The sequence below is a fragment of the Amblyraja radiata genome, chromosome 21, assembly GCF_010909765.2.
Source record: "Amblyraja radiata isolate CabotCenter1 chromosome 21, sAmbRad1.1.pri, whole genome shotgun sequence".
NCBI classification, from domain to species: domain Eukaryota; kingdom Metazoa; phylum Chordata; class Chondrichthyes; order Rajiformes; family Rajidae; genus Amblyraja; species Amblyraja radiata.
Genome location: NC_045976.1, coordinates 41,969,167 through 41,982,652, shown reverse-complemented (window position 1 = coordinate 41,982,652; position 13,486 = coordinate 41,969,167). Strand labels below are relative to the sequence as shown.

The window sequence follows — 13,486 nt, the reverse complement described above, 5'->3', positions numbered from 1 at the left end:
GGCGGTGGAGGCCGGTTCTCTGGATACTTTCAAGAGAGAGCTAGATAGGGCTCTTAAAAATAGCGGAGTCAGGGGATATGGGGAGAAGGCAGGAACGGGGTACTGATTGGGAATGATCAGCCATGATCACATTGAATGGCGTTGCTGGCTCGAAGGGCCGAATGACCTACTCCTGCGTCTGTTGTCTATTGAAACGCGCCCATTCCTTGGCTCCACAGACGCTGCCCGACATGCTGAGTTTCTCCAGCATTCCTGCCCACCTGGGACTGGTTTGGATGGGTTTACTCACCTCGGGCGGGAGCTGCAGGAGTCCTGTCAGCAGATTGAGTCTCCCTCGGTGAGGCATCCCCAGCACCACGTCCGTCACGCCGCTGAGCGCCGCCACGCGGAATAATTCGTTGAAGAACCCCATCATGCTCTCCGCCCCCTCCCCGCCGTAGCGCTTCACAGTGGAGAACTTAGTCGCCAAGAAATGGTCAAATTCCTGCAAGAATAAAAACAGAACAGATTAGTTTGTGTAAACAGACAATAGGTGCAGGAGTAGGCCATTCGGCCCTTCGAGCCAGCACCGCCATTCAATATCATCGTGGCTGATCATCCCCAATCAGTACCCCGTTCCTGCCTTCACCCCATATCCCCTGACTCCGCTATTTTTAAGAGCCCTATCTAGCTCTCTCTTGAAAGCATCCAGAGAACCAGCCTCCACCGCCCTCTGAGGCAGAGAATTCCGCAGACTCGCCACTCTCTGTGAGAAAAAGTGTTTCCTCGTCTCCATTCTAAATGGCTTACCCTTTATTCTTAAACTGTGGCCCCTGTTTCTGGACTCCCCCAACATCGGGAACATGTTTCCTGCCTCTAGCGTGTCCAAGCCCTTAACAATCTTACATGTTTCAATGAGATCTCCTCTCATCCTTCTAAACTCCAGAGTGTACAAGCCCAGCCGCTCCATTCTCTCAGCATATGATAGTCCCGCCATCCTGGGAATTAACCTTGTAAACCTACGCTGCACTCCCTCAATTGCAAGAATGTGGTCTCACTAGGGCACCGTACAACTGCAGAAGGACCTCTTTGCTCCTGTACTCGATTCCTCTTGTTATAAAGGCCAACATGCCATTCGCTTTCTTCACTGCCTGCTGTACCTGGGCAATGATGATGATGATGAAAAAGGGCCTGTGTCCCACTTGGTGATTTTTTCGGCGAATGCCGGCGTCATATCAGGGTCGCTAAAAGATTTTGAACATTTCAAAATCCAGCGGCGACAAAACAAATGGTGATATGGCATGGAAAGAGGCCCTTCAGCCCACTGAGTCCATGCCGACCATCGATCTTGTTATCCCACTCTGTCGTCCACTCCCGACACGCACTGGGGGCGATTTACAGAGGGACGTTTAATCTACAAGCCCGCACGTCTTTGGGAAGTGGGAGGAAACCAGAGCACCAGGAGAAAACCCACGTGGTCGCAGGGAGAACGTGCAAACTCCTCACAGGTGGCCTAGAAAGCTAATTTTGAACGTATTCCAAATCCTCCACGGATGCTGCCTGATCCGCTACGTAACTGTGGCCGAGAGATTCACTCTGCATCCTCACTGCAAAAGGCGTTTCCTATTTCTGTGGCAATGTCCATGGTGCGTCGGCACAGACATAGGAGACAAATATTAATAATATAAATATTACCTGGGCGAACACTATGTAAAATAGGTCGGGGGGGGGGGTGGAGTTCCCACCCCCGCCACGGGTACCATGTAATCCCGCGCTACCTGCTCCATGGTCGGATAGTCGACGACTAAACCGTCTCCCCCACCTGGTTTGCCAGGTGAGGAGGGGGCTGTGGACCCCTAGCTGGACCAAAAACAAGACCTGTCAAAGGGCGGATGAGCTCCTAGCGAGCCAACGGCCATCCACACTTCAGTAGAAGTTGCGATCACTGTCGTACATAGCATTGTAAGGCACCGTGCCCGTTGATGGTTTCAACCATGATGATGATGATGATGAAAATACAGGGCAAGTCTTGAAGCGGCCTAACATTGTGCACATTTCCCTTCCAGATTTAGTTTATTAGCTTAGAAACATAGAAGATAGGTGCAGGAGTAGGCCGTTCGGCCCTTCGAGCCAGCACCGCCATTCAATATAATCATGGCTGATCATCCAAAATCAGTACCCCGTTCCTGCTATCTCCCCATATCCCTTGATTCCGTTAGCCCTAAGAGCTAAATCTAATTCTCTCTTGAAAAGGTTAGAGATGCAGTGTGGAAACAGGCCCTTCAGCCCACCATGTCGACACTGACCAACAATGACCTGTGGACAGAAATGCTGGAGAAACTCAGCGGGTGAGGCAGCATCTATGGAGCGAAGGAATAGGTGCTGCCTCACCCAGTCAATGCGCTTGCAGCCGGACAGATATTGCTCAGCAACCTCCGCCACTAACTGGTTAGCAGAGTTCCTTATGACAAGCGCCCTTTACTTTGGGCAAGTGTTCAAACCTAGATGGTGACGGATTCACCAGAGGACCTAATGTTATTAGAAGGTGGACTAAAATGCTGGAGGAACTCAGCGGGTGAGGCAACATCTATGGAGCGAAGGAATAGGTGACGTTTCGGGTCGAGACCCGGAAGGGTCTCGACCCGAAACGTCGCCTATTCCTTCGCTCCATAGATGCTTTCCAGGTCTCGACCCGAAACGTCTGAAGAAGGGTTTCAACCCGAAACGTCGCCTATTCCTTCGCTCCATAGATGCTTTCCAGGTCTCGACCCGAAACGTCTGAAGAAGGGTTTCAGCCCGAAACGTCGCCTATTTCCTTCGCTCCATAGATGCTGCTGCACCCGCTGAGTTTCTCCAGCATTTTTGTCCACCTTCGATTTTTCCAGCATCTGCAGTTCCTTCTTAAACACTAGTTCCAACCTGCAAGCTAGGGGCAATTGACAGAAGCCAATCAACCTACAAACCTGCACGTCTTTGTGGTGTGGGAGGAAACCGGAGCACCCGGAGAAAACCCACGCGGTGAATAGCTTATTTAACAGTGAGCTCGGAGTCCCAGCAGCATGTATTCTGCCGGTCGCCTGCAAACCAACCTGTGACTCCAGCATCAATGTTGCCAGAAGTCTTCTCTCTTCTCGTGTTAAAGCCTCTCGCTTGATTTGTTCGAATCTTTGAGTGAACCATTCCCTCTCCGCCATGGTCTCCAACTGGCTGGCCTCAACCGAGGAGTGTCCGCAGTACGTCTGATCCAGGTAGACCAACACCTCCTCCAGACTGCCTTCATCCTTCCCAAAGCCCAACAAACCTGGATTTCGGTTTAAAACAAAATCAGTAATATTGAGGGAGTGCAGCGTAGGTTTTGGTTTATTATTTTTTATTTATTAGAAGTATATAACCATATAACAATTACAGCACGGAAACAGGCCATCTCGACCCTTCTAGTCCGTGCCGAACACGTATTCTCCCCTAGTCCCATATACCTGCGCTCAGACCATACCCCTCCATTCCTTTCCCGTCCATATAACTATCCAATTTATTTTTAAATGATAAAAACGAACCTGCCTCCACCACCTTCACTGGAAGCTCATTCCACACAGCCACCACTCTCTGAGTAAAGAAGTTTTTCAGGTGACAAATATATATATTGGCTTATTACATTTTATGTACAGCTTCATTTTTTTATTAATGACAGAGAGAAAGATAGACTAGATCAGTGGTTCTCAACCTTTTTTCAGTGATGTACCCCCTGTGAAATATTTTTTCAGCCAAGTACCCCCTAACCAGTGCACAAATATAGGCCTACATATATGTAGGCCTATATTTTAAAATCTCATGTACCCCCTGGAGTGCCTTCGCGTACCCCCAGGGGTACGCGTACCCCCATTTGAGAACCACTGGACTAGATAATAGAGAATAGAAAAACATGTGATGTATAGTGTGTGAAAAAGAAAAAGGAAGAGAGAGAGAGTGAGGAAAAGAAATGTAAATAAAAAGAGAGAAAGAGAAAGAGTAGAAAGTAAAAGATAGGAGATAAGTATTTATATTCTTGGCCATCGTTCACCCAGTCCTGAAACAATTGTAGGTTCACCAGGTTAATTCCCGGGATGGCGGGACTGTCATATGCTGAGAGAATGGAGCGGCTGGGCTTGTACACTCTGGAGTTTAGAAGGATGAGAGGGCATCTTATTGAAACATATAAGATTATTGAGGGTTTGGACACGCCAGAGGCAGGAAACATGTTCCCGATGTTGGGGGAGTCCAGAACCAGGGGCCACAGTTTCAGAATAAGGGGTAAGCCAGTTAGAACGGAGACGAGGAAACACTTTTTCTCACAGAGGGTTGTGAGTCTGTGGAATTCTCTGCCTCAGAGGGCGGTGGAGGCCGGTTCTCTGGATACTTTCAAGAGAGAGCTAGATAGGGCTCTTAAAGATAGCGGAGTCAGGGGATATGGGGAGAAGGCAGGAACGGGGTACTGATTGGGGATGATCAGCCATGATCACATTGAATGGCGGTGCTGGCTCGATGGGCCGAATGGCCTACTCCTGCACCTATTGTCTATTGTTTCTTAACTATTTATCATGTCTATTGGTGTTTCTGTACAACTCCTGCCCCCTTCTGTCGTTGGGTGAGACTGACCTTTACTTTATTTTAGACCTTAGAGATACATTGTGGAAACAGGCCCTTCGGCCCATCTATTCCGTGCCCGACCAGCGATCAGGTCCTTGCTTTTTAGAATTGAATCACCTTGCCCTCGAACAAAATCTTCATGTCTATTCACAAATAGTTCACAAAGTTTGCGCTAACTGCCCATCCCAAACTGCCCAGACTGGATTCAGAATCAACTTTGCTGGTGGTTTGCAGACCAGTCAGCAGAAACAGTGTCGTTCTCCCTCCGAATAAGGAATTTAGTTTAGAGATACAGGGGGAAACAGGCCCTTCGGCCCACCGAGTCCATGCCCACCACCGATCACCCGTTCACACACTAGTTCCATGTTATCCCACTTTCTCATCCACTCCCTACACACACTGGGGGCAATTTACAGAGGGGCCGATTAACCTACAAACCCGCACGTCTTTGGGATGTGGGAGGAGCACCCGGAGGAAAGCCACTAGTTAAGATATTAGTTCGACATTAGTGAACCAGAGTGGTTTTAATCTTCACCATCACCAATAAGTTTTTTAAATTCCAGATTTAATTCCAGATCTCCAACCTGAATAGGGCGTCAAAATAGTGACCCAACCCCATCTAGTAATAGAACCACACCCTCACCAACACACGTATTCCCTTTCATAAGTGACTTAGTTTAGTTTAGGAATACAGCGCAGAAACAGGCCCTTCGGCCCACCGAGTTCGTGCCGTCCAGCGATCCCCGCACACTAACACTATCCTACACCCACTGAAAGAGTTATTCATTGATTGTTGTCATATTTAAGCTTTCCTGTTGTAAAAGGCCAATTGTAATGCATGATGGGATTTGGACAACTTCCATCGTGACAAGGGTTTTTTTTTTAACTTAAGGTGAAAAGTTCGCAGCTCTCTTGCAAGGTTTTTTTTAATTGTTTTTTATTTTATTTATTTATTTATTAGAAGTAGACATATTATACAATGTAGTTACATATTATAGTAGAAAAAAAACTTTTCATATACATCAGTCATACATTATTAAAATTTTCCATTATCAATTACTTCTGCTTCTAGTATTTTTATTTTTTATAGAAAGCGAGAAAAAGAGAGGGTAGAAAGTTACAAATAAAAAAGAAAGCAAAAAAAAACACAACAGAAAAACAAGGGAGGTGGAATGGGTTACCTGTGATACATCAATGGAGATAGGTTCGTAGGTTATAAAGTATAGAGTATCGTTTTTCATCTGTTCCTGAGTTCAAGTTTCAGCTGGGTCCTCGTGCTGTGCCAGTCTATCCCTTCAGATAGTTAATGAATGGAGCCCAAATTTTATGGAAAAGATCTTGTTTGTCCATTAAGACAAGTCTAATTCTTTCTAAGTATAGGGTCTCCGACATTTCCGTAATCCACATTTTGATTGTGGGGGTTGTAGGGCCTTTCCAAAATTTTAATATTAATTTTTTTCCAGTTATTATACTGTAATTGAGGAAGTTTCTTTGGTTTGTTGTGAGTGTTAAGCTTTGTTCTGATATTCCAAGTATTATTAATTTTGTGTCTGGGTCCAGTTTTGTATTAATAACTTCTGAAGTTATTTCAAAAATATCTGTCCAGAAATGTTTAAGTTTTATACAGTTTGCAAACGTATGTGTTAAATTAGCCTCTAAATGTAGACATTTATCACAAATAGGAGAGATTTGTGGGAAGATTCTATTTAGTTTTATTTTAGAGAAGTGTGATCTATGTAAGACCTTGAATTGTATTAAAGTATGTCTGGCATTTAATGAACATTGATGTATTTGTTGTAAACTTTCGTCCCACATATCTTTCGTGATAGGATGACCTATTTCAATTTCCCATTTGTATCTATGTGGTTCGGTCGGTGGTACCTCGTTATTTAGTAGGGTGTTATAAATATAAGCTATTAGTTTTTCAGTATTAGGATGCTTGTTCAGACACTCATCAAGAATTTCTGATTCCCTATTCCTGTAAACTTGTGTATTAGATTTAACATAATCTCTAATTTGTAGATATCTGAAAAAATTATTTGAGTGCAGTCCATAATTCAGTTGTAACTCTTGAAATGAAAGAAAAGTACCTTTCCCATAAAGATGTCCTATATTTTTGATTCCATGATTTTTCCATTGTGTGAAACCTTTGTCCATAAAGGATGATTTGAACAAAGGGTTATTTACAATGGGAAGGCAGAGTGGTATATTATTCAATTTTAAATCTTTTTTTATTTGTTTCCAAATTCGTATTCCACTCTTGCAAGGTTTTTTAATGTAAGTTGAAGAGGTTAATCAGATAAGAAGGGGCCCAGAGGATGCCATTGGGGTGACTGGCTTTTGGCAAAGAGTGAAAAACAACTCCATATTTGGAGGTGGATGATGGTTTTTGTACATGACATCATGCAATTGGTTTTATTTCAGTAGGTATATAAACTCGCGTGTTCTGGTATTTCTTTGTGTGTGCTGCTGGAGATTCAGACGTGAAACTGTTGCTTCTGATGCTCTCAGTCCACACCGGTCAGACGTTAAATTAAAGCTTTGTATGGGTTTAAGAATTTGTACTTTGTCTATCTTTTTAAGTGAACTTTTTCACCACTAGGGACAACTTTTACATTTATACCAAGCCAATTAACCTACAAATCCTTTGGAGTGCGGGAGGAAACCGAAGATCTCGGAGAAAACCCACGCAGGTCACGGGGAGAACGTGCAAACTCCGTACCGACAGCGCCCGTAGTCGGGATCGAACCTGGGTCTCCGGCGCTGCATTTGTTGTAAGGCAGCACTCTACCGCTGCACCGCCGTGACCGTGATAGGAGCAGAATTAGGCCATTCGGCCCATCAAGTTCACTCCACCATTCAATCATGGCTGATCTATCTCTCTCTCTCTCTCAACCCCATTCTCCTGCCTTCTCCCCATAACCTCCGACACCCGCACTCATCAAGAATCTGTCAATCTCCGCCTTAAATAATTAATAAATTAATAAATACTTTATTGATCCCCTCAGGGAAATTCAGATGTCCAGAAGCCCCCAACCAACAAACCCACAGATTCAAAACGAACGCAGACAGAAAATACATAGAATACAATGTGGACACTACCTGAGAGCAATAAATACTTAAAAAGGCCAATAATTAACAGTTAAAAATTAAAAATTGCAAAATGCATCCCCCTACAGCCTAGCGGTCCGAATTATAAAATCTAATGGCTGCAGGGGTGAAGGATCTCCTGAACCGCTCCGTTCTACAGGGCAGGGAGAGGAGCCGGTTGTTGTTCCGAGTGCTCTTTTGACTCTCCAGAATTACATGGAGGGGATGCCCGGGGTTTTTCAGGATGACCTGCACCTTGTGCCTCATACGCCTCTCGAGCACATCCATCCCAGAATCTACTCTCCCCTCCAGCACTGAGCTAGCTCGTTTAACCAGTTTGACCAGCTTCTTGTTGTTTTTGCACTAATGCTGTTGCCCCAGCAGACAACAACGTAGAAAATAACACTTGCAACCACAGTGTTGTAAAACATGTGCAGCATATCATTACACACATTGAAGGATTTGAGCCTTCTGAGGAAAAAGAGTCTGCTCTGGCCTTTTTTGTAGAGGGAGTCAGAGTTGATATATAAATATATCCATTGACTTGGATTCCACAGATTCCACAAGCTTTTTTGTTGCATGCGATCCAGTCCATGGAAAGACTATTTATGTTTACAGTCGAGCCATCCACAGCACGCAGATACAGGATAAAGGGAATAACTTTAGTGCAAGGTAAAGTCAAGTAAATTCTGATTACAGATAGTGGAGGGTCTCCAATGAGGTGGATGGTAGGTCAGGACCACTCTGGTTGGTGAAAAGATACAGTGAATTCCACAGATTCACCACCCTCTGACTAAAGAAATTCCTCCTCAACTCCTTCCTAGAGGTACATCCTTTTATTCTGAGGCTGTGCCCTCTGGTCCTAGACTCTCCCACTAGTGGAAACACCCTCTCCACATCCACTCTATCCAGGCCTTTCACAATTCGGTAAGTTTCAATGAGGTCCCCCCCCACTCATCCTTCTAAACTCTAGCGAGTAGAGTCAAGAGAGTTTATGTCATGTGTCCCAGATAGGACAATGAAATTCTTCAGCGGGTCAGTACAGGCTCAGTGCCGACAAACGCTCATCACACGTTAACCCTCTCATCCCTGGGATCATTCTCGTAAACCTCCTCCGGACCCTCTCCAGAGCCAGCACATCCTTCCTCAGACGTGGGGCCGTCAAACGCTCAGCGTATGCTAACCCAATCATCCCGAATCTTTCTCCAGAGCTGGGAAGTTCGAAGGACAGATATAATTACCTGTGGTGCTCATTGGATCATTTCCCCGCAGCGACTCGGTTAAGACCTGTATTTCAGGGATGATCTCTTGCCCGCCCGGAATCAGGGGGTTGATTTTAGCAGCTTTATGGCCGTGCTCCCGATAAGCTGTCACCAGACGGGCTAAACCATGGTCCACTGGAAAATAAAGAAAAATCATTCAATATTTAGGAGGTTATAATGTAAGAACAATAAACTACAGGGCCAGAACACACTCAGAAGATCTTGTGCACACACATGAGTGCGGGTGTATTAGGTCACAGCCTCAGAATAAATAGACGTACTTTTAGAAAGATGAGGAGGAATTTCTTCAGGCAGAGGGTGGTGAATCTGTGGAATTCATTGCCACAGACGGCTGTGGAGGCCACGTCAATGGATATATATAATATATAGTAAGCGACAATTTAATTACAGATTTCACAGCTTCAGTTTTTTGTTTTTTTAAGAATTTTTTTTTAAAGTATAAAGATAAGGAGAGAAAAAAGATGAGAGAATCGAATAGAGAGAAAAAATGGAGACGCAGAAGGAAACAATCGATAACAAGATTGCGGAGATAGTTCCAGGAAATGTTGAGTATAACTATTCACCCAATCCTAAACTCAAGTTTCAACCCTGGTTCTGTGTTAAACCAGTTTACTTTTTCAAAAATTCAATAAATGGGGACCATATTCTAACAAATAATTCTGGTTTGTCAATTAAGACAAATCTTATTTTTTCCAGTCACTGGATACTTTTATGGCAGAGATAGACAGATTATTGATTAGCACGGGTGTCAGGGGGATATGGGGAGAAGGCAGGAGAATGGGGTTGAGAGGGAGAGATAGATCAGCCCTGATTGAATGGCGGAGTAGAATTGATGGGCCGAATGGCCTAATTCTGCGACCTCAAGGCCATATGAAGTTATATTCCTTTATATTCAACTCGTTCACTGAAACATTGTAACGCTACCCGTGCCTATGGCAATGAACTGGAAGCTAAAAACATGTTGGCACATCAATGGGAGTAGTCAAGTCAAGAGAGTTTATTGTCATGTGTCCCAGATAGGACAATGAAATTCTTGCTTGCTGCAGCACAACAGAACATAGTAAGCATAAATACAGAACAGTTCAGTGTGTCTATATACCATAGACCATATACATAATAATATAATAATATAATAATATAATAACTTTATTTATAAAGCACTTTAAACAACTACAGTTGCCACAAAGTGCTGTACATGAGAAATCATGAACAAAAAGCTATTACAAACAATTAAAAACCATTAAAAACCGTAAAACGAAGGACTATAAAAAACACACTAAAAATTAAAAGACATTAAAAGCACTAAAAACAGGAGCAATGCCTCAGCCAGTGTCGAAAGCCAAAGAATAAAAATATGTTTTTAGGGAGGATTTGAAGATGGACAGTGAGGGGGCCTGTCTGATGTGCAACGGCAAGGTGTTCCAGAGTGCCGGAGCAGCAACAGAAAACAGAAACATACACATAAATAAACAGATAAAGTGCAATAGGCTATTATAGTTCAGAGTTTGTTTGAGTTGAGTTTAATAGCCTGATGGCTGTGGGGAAGTAGCCATTCCTGAACCTGGATGTTCCATATTTCAGGCTCCTGTACCTTCTACCAGATGGCAGCGGGGAGATGAGTGTGTGGCCAGGATGGTGTGGGTCCTTGATGATGCTGCCAGCCTTTTTGAGGCAGCGACTGCGATAGATCCCTTCGATGGTGGGGAGGTCAGAGCCGATGATGGACTGGGCAGTGGTTACAACTTTCTACATCCTTTTCCGCTCCTGGGCACTCAAGTTGCCGAACCAAGCCAACATGCAACCGGTCAGCATGCTCTCTACTGTGCACCTGTAGAAGTTCGAGAGGGTCCTCTTTGACATACCGACTCTCCGTAATCTTCTCAGGAAGTAGAGGTGCTGATGTGCTTTCTTTATAATTGCATCAGTGTGCTGGGACCTGGAGAGATCTTCGGAAATATGCACTCCCAGGAATTTGAAGTTCCACCATCGACCCGTTGATATAAACGGGACTGTGGGTCCCCATCCTACCCCTTCCGAAATCTACAATCAGTTCTTTGGTTTTGATGGTGTTGAGAGCCCAGGTTATTGTGCTGGCACCATTTGGTCAATCGGTCGATCTCACTTCTGTACTCTGGAGTTTAGAAGGATGAGAGGGTATCTTATTGAAACATACAAGATTAAGGGTTTGGACACGCTAGAGGCAGGAAACATGTTCCCAATGTTGGGGGAGTCCAGAACCAGGGGCCACAGTTTAAGAATAAGGGGTAAGCCATTTAGAACAGAGACGAGGAAACACTTTTTCACACAGAGAGTTGTGGAATCCTCTGCCTCAGAGGGCGGTGGAGGCCGGTTCTCTGGATACTTTCAAGAGAGAGCTAGATAGGGATCTTAAAGATAGCGGAGTCAGTGGATATGGGGAGACGGCAAGAACGGGGTACTGATTGGGGATGATCAGCCATGATCACATTGAATGGTGGTGCTGGCTCGAAGGGCCGGACGGGCTACTCCTGCACCCATTGTCAAACAGAACAAGTTGGCCTCCAACTTTAGGCTGTGCACGCCATACGCAAGAAGAAGGAGTTGTGCAAATACTCTTCCTCTTTTGCACAATTCTTGGTTTCTGTTTCAACTCACACAAAGGTCCAGCAACTCTTCACAACGTTTACATGTTATACGTGTCGGGAGGAACTGCAGTTGTTGGTTTATACTGAAAATAGACGCAACATGCTGGAGTAACAGCGGGCCAGGCAGCATCTCTGGAGAAAATCGATCAGTGACATTTCAGTCGGTTCTGAAGAAGAGTCTCGACCTGAAACGTCACCTATTGCTTTTCTCCAGAGATGCTGCCTGACCCGCTGAGTTACTCCAGCACTCTGTGAAACGTCACCTATCCATGTTCTCCACAGATGCTGCCTGACCCGCTGAGTTACTCCAGCACTCTGTGAAACGTCACCTATCCATGTTCTCCACAGATGCTGCCTGACCCGCTGAGTTACTCCAGCACTCTGTGAAACGTCACCTATCCATGTTCTCCACAGATCCTGCCTGACCCGCTGAGTTACTCCAGCACTCTGAGGCAGCATCTATGGGGAGAAGGAATTGGCGAAGTTTCGGGTCGAGACCCTTCTTCAGACTGATGTCAGGGGAGGGGGTAGGACAAAGAAAATGCCCGAAACGTCGCCAACTCCTTCTCTCCATAGATGCTGCCTGACGCGCTGAGTTACTCCAGCACTCTGTGTCTACCTTCGATTTTACCAGCACCTGCAGTTCTTTCTTAAACACTGGGATTCAGAGTGCTGGGTGCTCTTGGTTATTGCATACACTTCTGCACAAGGCATGTGTCCCCTTAAAGTTCTCAACGTTTGCAACCATTCTCGTTCTGCTGGAAGTCCACCAACCCTTGCTCTTAGCATCACATACAACACGAGGATTTAAGAGAGAGTTAGAGGATTTAAGGGAGAGTTAGATAGAGCTCTAGGGGCTAGTGGAGTCAAGGGATATGGGGAGAAGGCAGGCACGGGTTATTGATAGGGGACGATCAGCCATGATCACAATGAATGACGGTGCTGGCTCGAAGGGCCGAATGGCCTCCTCCTGCACCTGTTTTCTATGTTTCTATGAGAGAACTTCATTTGTCCCAGGAGGGGGAATTGGTCGGCCCAATAGCGATAAAGACACAACGTGCGACATGAAACATGACTTTAATCAACAGCAAAGGGTAACACTTATAGCAATTTCCCACCCACAAGACAAAATAAACCAGCCCACCACATTGAAGGCTTCTAACAGGCCGGAGTGTCACGCCGACTGACCTTGGTGTAAGGAGGAGGCCTCCCTTGGCGAGTTGTTTGCACAGTCATTGTTCCCCTGGGGTTTGTAGCCGTGGACACCTGTCTCGCTGTGATACAGGCGTGTGATACAGCGAGAGTCACACACTCCCCGGCCCGTCCACCTCAACAGCGCAGTCAGAGCGTTGCCCGGCAAGCTGAACATTGTCCCCCTTGTCCTCTGCACAAAACCAGGTCAATGGTTTAAAATGTTGTTTTAAAACAAAATCTCCTCCTGCCAAAAAAATCCCGGTTGTCCTAGACTAGCCGGAGCCCTGCACAGGCTTGTGTGTGTGTGTGTGTGGAAGTAAGGAAGCAGGCCGGCACAATGATCCTAGCTCCGCTAGAGGATCTTTGGGCAGGCAGGCAGGCAAGAAGCCGTACAGACACCGCCTCCCAACTGCTCAGCTCAGCCAATAGCTCGGTGGTGTGAAGCTCAACGCCCCCTGTCTTTGCCAGTCCAAAGATCAGTTGTTTGTGTCTATCCCCAGAGATGCTGCCTGCACACTCATCAACAAGAGCTACAAGTTGTCAGGGAGTCACAAAGAACTGCAGAGAGATACAAAATGCTGGCGAAACTCTGGAGTCAGGCAGCATTACTTCCAAGAGAGAGCTAGATAGGGCTCTTAAAGATAGCGGAGTCAGGGGATATGAGGAGAAGGCAGGAACGGGGTACTGATTGTG

The 13,486-nt window shown here is 45.5% G+C and overlaps 1 protein-coding gene across 1 annotated transcript in view; it reads right to left on the bottom strand.

The window, feature by feature from the left end:
* Positions 1-13,178, bottom strand: part of dhtkd1 (dehydrogenase E1 and transketolase domain containing 1) — a 30,818-nt gene extending 17,640 nt beyond the window's left edge. The window contains exons 1-4 of the mRNA XM_033040180.1: positions 12,788-13,178; positions 8,934-9,089; positions 3,069-3,280; positions 290-484 (exon numbers count right to left, since the gene is read on the bottom strand). Of these exons, the coding sequence (XP_032896071.1) occupies positions 290-484; positions 3,069-3,280; positions 8,934-9,089; positions 12,788-12,968 (744 nt within the window). The 5' untranslated portion in view covers positions 12,969-13,178. The remainder of the gene's footprint in view (positions 1-289; positions 485-3,068; positions 3,281-8,933; positions 9,090-12,787) is intronic.
* Between the last annotated feature and the right edge of the window lie 308 nt (positions 13,179-13,486).